This window comes from Fukomys damarensis, unplaced genomic scaffold (assembly GCF_012274545.1).
Source record: "Fukomys damarensis isolate Sample0158 unplaced genomic scaffold, DMR_v1.0_HiC HiC_scaffold_33, whole genome shotgun sequence".
In the NCBI taxonomy this organism is placed as follows: domain Eukaryota; kingdom Metazoa; phylum Chordata; class Mammalia; order Rodentia; family Bathyergidae; genus Fukomys; species Fukomys damarensis.
This window is the reverse complement of record NW_022900945.1, coordinates 55,112,791-55,119,633: the sequence shown is the minus strand read 5'-3', so window position 1 is coordinate 55,119,633 and position 6,843 is coordinate 55,112,791. Positions and strand designations below refer to the sequence as shown.

Genomic DNA, 6,843 nt, shown 5'->3' with positions numbered 1-6,843 from the left:
CAGCTCTTAACAGTAAGCCAGACTTTAAGGAGATCTGGTCCCCCCCCCCCCCGGTACTGGGGATCGAACTTGGGCCCTTTCGCTTGCAAGGTAGGCGGCGGCATCACTGAGCCAAATCCCCGGCCCAAGGAGACCTGCAAAAGTGTAAATCAAGGTCATGCTTTCCAAAACAATGCTATTTATAGTAACTTGTCATTTTTTTTTTTTGTACCAGGTATTGAACTCAGGACCTTGCGCTTGCGAGGCAGGTGGTGGCACCACTGAGCTAAATCCCTGGCCCATGAACTGTTATTTTTAAATGAGTTAAATAAATATTTAAACTCAGTTTTGGCCTGGGGATTTAGCTCAGTGGTGCCGCGCCTGCCCTGCAAGCGCAAGGTCCTGAGTTCGATCCCTGGTACCAAAATAAAGACAAGAATAACCAAGAGGGTTTTGAAGAATGCAATGGGGAATTTCACTCCACTAGGTATCAAAGACTAAGACAATATGAAATCATTGGAGGGACAGAAAAACAAACCAGGAACAGGGGGTCAGCAAAAGACACGCATCTGGGAAGCTTGGGGTAGGACAGAGACTGCAAGAACAGCTGACCTAGCTGGGCAAGGTGGCGCAGACTGTCCCCAGCAGCTGGGGCGGAGGAAGCAGGCTTGCTGTAAGTTCAAGGCCAGCCTGGGCTAGATGGAGATGTGGCTCCTTTCCTCAGCAAACGAGGGGAGGTCCTGCCCTCACCCTGGGTTCCGGCTGTTAGAATTTATCAAACTACATAACGATTGTACGTGTACTTTTCCCTCTCTTCTGCACTACTGGGGGCTGAACCCAGGGCCTCGCACTAGCTCACAAGGGAAGCTGTACCCCGCTTCCCTTTTTATTTGTTTGTCTCTATTTTCTTTCTCTTTTGAGGCAGGGTCTTGCTATGTAGCCCAGGCTGGCCTCAAACTCACAGTGATCCTCCTGCCTCTGCCTCCTGAGTGCTGGAATTATAGCCATGGGCCACTACGCCTGGCTCCCTATTTATTTTTTTATTTTTAGTTTTTTTGTACCGGGGATTGAACTTGCGACCCTGCCCTTGCAAGGCAGGCGCAGCGCCACTGAGCTAAATCCCCACCCTCCCTTTTAATTTTTTATTTAAATTTTTTGGTACTGGAGATCAAACTTGGGAACTTGAGCTTGCGAGGCAGGTGGAGGAACCACTGAGCTAAATCCCTAGCCTTGCTCCCTTTTTAACTTTAAAATTTAATTTAAAGATTTTTAAAAATTGTTTTATTTTGGGACTTGTCTATCTTGCTTTGTTTTTGAGACAGGATCTCACTATGCAGTTCAGGCTGGCCTTGAACTTGCGGCAATTCTGCCTCAGTCTCCCAAGTGCCGGCAGTACAGGCATGTGCCACCACACCGGGCTCAATCAATTAATTTCTGCAGTACCAGAGATTGAACCCAAGGAGTGCTGAGCTACATTCCCCAGACTTTTTATTTTATTTTGAGACAAGGTCTCAATAAATTGCCCACGCCAGCCTTGAACCTGACTCAACCTGCCTCAGCCTCCTGGGGGGTTGGAATTACAGACATTTGCCACCTGGCATATTTGTGCCTTTCTGTAGTTAAATTATTCTTTCACTAAATATTTCAAAAGGAGCAAATTAAAGGTCAGGGATTTAGCTCAGTGGTTCTGCCACCTGCCTCCCAACTGCAAGATCCCAAGTCGATCCCCAAGTACAAAAAAAAAAAAAAATGATATGAACACCATCGTACCACTTCTACAAGGTCTAGAAACAATGCGAAACAATACTACAGATGTTTACAGACATACAAAAGCTAATAAAGAAACCAGAAAGCCGGGCTTGGTGGTGCATACTTGTAATCTCCTCACTAAGGAGGCTGAGGCAGGAGGATTGCTGCAAGTTCAAGGCCAGCTTGAGCTACCAACCTCAGGCTAGTAGTTACCTCTAGTGAAGGAATGAGAGGGATATGACTGAGGAGAGCATGTGATTACAGCTCTACCTATAATGTCTTATGTGCAGACATCATATATGCATAGGGAAATATACAGGGCACTAACATCATTACTGATGGTAGGGTAGGAAAAGGTGGCCGGGAGGCAGAAACAGAAGAATCCCTCTTGTATTCCTTCTTTTAAAGCTTAGGCCACTTCCCATACTTTCTGAGTACCCTTTTGTTTACTTTGTGTAACTTTTGCACTCTGAGACATGTAGGTATATATAACGTGTTTAGTGTACAGTTAAGTTTTGAAAAGCCAGTGAGACACCACATGGCAACATGGATACAAGAGAATGCTCTACTTTTATCTGTACTTTTTGTACACTTGGAATGACTGATAAAAGATTTTCTCAAGTGCACAACCATGGGCCATGACCCCAGTGCCTGACTCAATTCGTGGCCCTGCTGGGGACCAAGAATCTCTGTTTCCAGGCTCCCTGGGTGCTTCTGCCACGGGAACCCACGGACCATGCCTGAGATACACCCTACCAGGCTGGCTGTGACCCCAGGTCTGCCTCCCAGCCCTTGAGCCTCTCAGACATCACGTCCGCCCGCTCTGCACTGTGGGGAACACCTCCAAGCCAGTGACCGTCTCTCAGGGAGCGGAGCGGAGAACACCCCAGGCTTGCCTGCCTTGGGGGTCGGGACTCCGGAGCCCAGGCAGCCCCACTGCCCTGCCCTGGCCCACCTGCTCCCGGGCAGCACTGAACATGGGCTCCTGGATGTCCGTGTACATGCGCCGGAGGGCATTGTACCCCCCGGGAATGCTCTCCAGATTGCTCAGGGCCCGGTCCTGGTTCCGCATCATCTCTTGCATCATGGCTGGATTCCGAGCAAGCTCCATTGTCTGGGGAAGACAGAGAGGGGATGGAGCCCAGCCAGGGAGCACCGGCCCAGGGAAAGGGTGTGCAGTGCAGGGGTGTTGTGCCTCAGTGTCCTGCTTCCTGCACTCTGTGGGGTCCCGCCCTTCCCTGCTTTGGGATTCTGGCTGGCTTTTTCTAGCAGAAAACAATGAGCTCCTGGGTGGGCTGAGAGAGCAGCTCCCCTTTCTCAGGCCGGGGCACAGAAACCGCAGGAAGGGAAGACAGGGGAGGCGGCAGTGAGAAAATGAACGTCTCCTGAGCACCTACTACCTACGGGCCCTGGGTTAAGCAATCCACGGAATTCACGTGAAGGAATCCCACAGCCTTCACGCAGGCCGGTATTTTGGCTCCCATTCTGCAGATGAGAAAATGGGCACAGAGACAGCCACAGACTCGCCGCTCCAAGACACACAGCCAGTCAGCGGCAGAGGCAGGTCGGCCTCAGTGACCGAGACCACCGTGCACATAGCAGGATGGGCAGGGAAGAGTTCAGCTACAGCAAAGCTGAAGACACCCTCTCCTCCCAGCCCCAGGGCTGTGCCTGACTCAATCTCTTTTCTTCTTCAGTACTGAGGATCGAACCCAGGGCCTGGTCCATGCCAGGCAGGTGCTTTACAACTGAGCTGTATCCCAGCCCGACTACACCCTGACCAACACCAACACTGAACATCCAGACTTTCTTCTTTGAGCCCAGGGCTCACTCCCAATCAGGGGTACAGAGAGTTCATGGTAGGGAAAGTGAACACAGCTACTTCTTGTTCATCCCTGACTTGGAATGCCTTCGCTCTCCTTTCTTCCTAATCTGCTCCACCCCTGCCTCTCCGAAGATTCCCCTCTATCCTTATCCTCCAGGCCTCACAGACCTCTGATCTACTGTCCTACAACTCATTATTTACCGAGTGACTACAGTTCTAGTCAGGGAATAAAATACTTAAAAGCCTTTGCCCTTCTGGAACGTTTGGACGTTATCTTCTGGGGCACTCAGCCACATGTCCACAGCTCTGCCAGGAAGACCATCTGTCCTTGTCCCCCGGTGGGCTGAGCTGGAGACGGGGCTCCTAAACATCACAGCTGAAGTGACCTCTGCAGGGTCCCCTTCCCCACCCGGCCTGCCCAGCCACAATGCTCCTCACCGGCCCACTGCCTCTCACTCCCGAGCCTTTGCCCTTACTGTCCCTTGGCCCTGGATGCTGTTCCTCACCCTGGTTCCCCCACTCTCCTCTCTGGGTATCAATCCGGCGATCTAGCCCTAGGCCGCAGTTGGAACACTTCCCGGCCGATTCTCCTCGGCACCAACCACACAGACTACAACTGCCCCTCTACTCATCGCCCTACCCTCGAAGACCCGTGCATCCTGGAAAGCTACACCCAAGTCTCTCCACCCCTGAACCTCAGGTGTCCAGAGTACGGCTGCCAACGATGGCTGAGTGAACAAATCAGTGCAGGAGGAGACAGGAGAGGTCGGGTGGGCCAGGCAGGGCTGGGCGCCAGTGCCCCACGCCTCCGCACCCACCTGCCTCATGAGCTCTGGGTTGTTGAGCATGTGGCTGATCTCAGGATTCCGCTCCATCAGCTGCTGCATCTGGGGGTTGGCCATGATCATGTGACGCATGAGGTCAGGGTTAGACATCATATCCTGGACCAAGGGGTTCTCCATGATCTGTGACAGCATCTCAGGGTTGGACATCAGCTGCCTCTGCATCTGCTGCTGCAGCTCCATGAAGTTGGCAGAGCCAAGGCCCAGGCTGCCCAGCCCCAGGATACCCCCAAAGCCAGCTGTGGAGAGGGCACAGGGTCACAGTCCACTCCAGGCCCCTCCCCACGCAGCACAGCCAGTGAATTCAGGCCTCCAGGATGGGCCCTAACTTAACGCCTCCTCATAATTCTCCTCTTCTCCCAGCCCCAATCTGCTCTGGCCAAGGATCGGATGGCAGAGGATGGGTGTCAGCAGAGGAGGTGAGCAGCGGCAGCCTGCTGGGTGAGGAAACAGGTACTCTCCATGGCTTACTGTTTGGGGCCAGCCGCTCCTGACTCACAGGCTCTTCTAATCTCCTCACCCAAGGCTCCCGCTTTCCCAGCTCCCTCTTGCCCGTCAGTGCTAACACTCAGCTATGCCCCTCCTCTGGGCAGTCCTCGGGGACTGGCTTCCTCCCAGCCCAGCTCCATGGATCCCCCGCAGACCAGGAACGGGGACCGGGTTCCCCCACTCTTGGCTCTCCCGCCTCCCGCCCAACACAAGCTTGTGCTCTCCTCTCTACAGGCTTACAGAGTATAGATGCGGCAGCACTGGGGGGCCCCTCCCCAGCCCCCGGGGAAGGACCCCCCCCACTGCTCCTCCGACTTCCACTGCCAGCATCCGAAGTGGTGCTGCCAGAGGTGGAAGGCTGGGCAGGGGTGGCAGGTGAAGCAGGCGTGGTGGAGGGTGCTGAGGCGGGGTCAGGAGTGGAGGGGGAGGAGGCGGTGGCAGCAGCTGGATCTGGAGTCCTGAGGACAGAGAAAGGAGAATCCCGGTTGGAATGAGCACAGGAAGAGGAAGGGTACCCGAGCACTCTCCTGGACAGGTTGGGGTGGGGGACTCCACAAGCCAGGGAGGGGAGGAAGTCTTTACTGCCATCTGCCTTCCGGGCATTGTGGGAGAGGTGACTTGGTTCCCTTCCCCTGAGGACCACCTGCCTGGGCCTGGGCAGCAGCCCTCTAAGGACAACTGAGCAACGGGTAAGAAAGCTCCAGAGGGGACTCCCAGTTCGAGGCTCAGTCTGCTGCTTGTCTCTGGACTTACTTCTGAGGGGTTTTGATAACCAGATGGACAGTGAGCCCGTCCTTGATCCCATGCTGGTTCAGTGTGTCTCCATCCTTGAGGATCTTGCCTGCGAAGATCAGGACCAGCTGATCCTGCTGAGCCTTAAACCTCCGGGAGATTTCCTCTTTGAACTGTGATGAAGAGGCAGAGACCACTGTGGAGGCTGGGGGACCCTGCCTTTTTCGAGAGCCTCTGTATTCCCTTGCTCCTCAGCGCACCGGAAGTCCTTTCTGCACTATCAGCTGCCTCCCTCCAGCTGCAGTCCCTCCATCCCTCCTGTGAGGGGCTGTCTGGGCAGCCCACTCCATCCCAACCCCTTCAGCTGCTGTGGACCCAGGCTCTGCCTGCCTTCAGCCCGCTCTTCGACCCGAGTTTCTTCCTCTTTTGGTCTCCAGCTTTGTCACAATAAATACACCCCAGTTATTGAACATTAACTAGTCACACATTGGCGGTCTAGTATATTATGAGTTCATTATCTGCATTTTAACATGAGGAAACAGATGAGGATCAGAGAGGTTAGGCAGCTTGTCCTGACACTGGAAATCAGGTCCTCTGCTCTCAATTAGACACACCTCTCAATTAGAGCTGTTTTCAAATTCAGCCTTGCACAGACTGCTCTTTGCATTCTAGAATTTAGTGATTTTATACGGGGTGTTGGGACAGTGATAAGACCAAGGGCTAGCCTTGCAAATTCTCCAAATTCTTTTTTTATTTTGTTTTTTGAAACAAGGTCTGGCTATGTAGTTCAGGCTAGCCTGAACGCACAGTGATCCTCCTGCCTCAGCCTCCCGCGTGCTGAGATGACAGCCATAGGCCACTACACCTTGCTATCTCTCCAAATTCTATCAGCTTCTCCAAAACAAAACAAAACAAAACGCACACTCTAAGTAAAAATAGTGCACTTGCTAAGCAGAGGCGGCTCCCAGATCCCTATCTTCCAACCAGATGGCCTACCTTAAGCCCCGCCTATGTGAAATTCTGGAGCAGTCACAGGCAGTGACAGAGACAGGCAATAGGCCCCCTCATTCACTCATTCAACAAAATTTTATTGAGCACCTACTGCACTCGGTACATCCCAGAAGCGCCGAGAACCCAAGACGACCACCCCGATCTGGAAGCGCCCGGGCGGAGGACGACCCCGGACACACGGCAGGCGCCGGAGCTGCCCCTGCCCCTGCCCCGCCC

General features: G+C 53.4%; 1 protein-coding gene across 1 annotated transcript in view; it reads right to left on the bottom strand.

Annotated features, from left to right (window-relative positions):
- Nucleotides 1-6,732, bottom strand: part of Ubqln4 (ubiquilin 4) — a 14,275-nt gene extending 7,543 nt beyond the window's left edge. Inside the window, exons 1-5 of the mRNA XM_033758086.1 lie at nt 6,719-6,732; nt 5,638-5,850; nt 5,125-5,342; nt 4,372-4,634; nt 2,684-2,842 (exon numbers count right to left, since the gene is read on the bottom strand). Of these exons, the coding sequence (XP_033613977.1) occupies nt 2,684-2,842; nt 4,372-4,634; nt 5,125-5,342; nt 5,638-5,850; nt 6,719-6,732 (867 nt within the window). The remainder of the gene's footprint in view (nt 1-2,683; nt 2,843-4,371; nt 4,635-5,124; nt 5,343-5,637; nt 5,851-6,718) is intronic.
- Nucleotides 6,733-6,843: the final 111 nt, after the last annotated feature.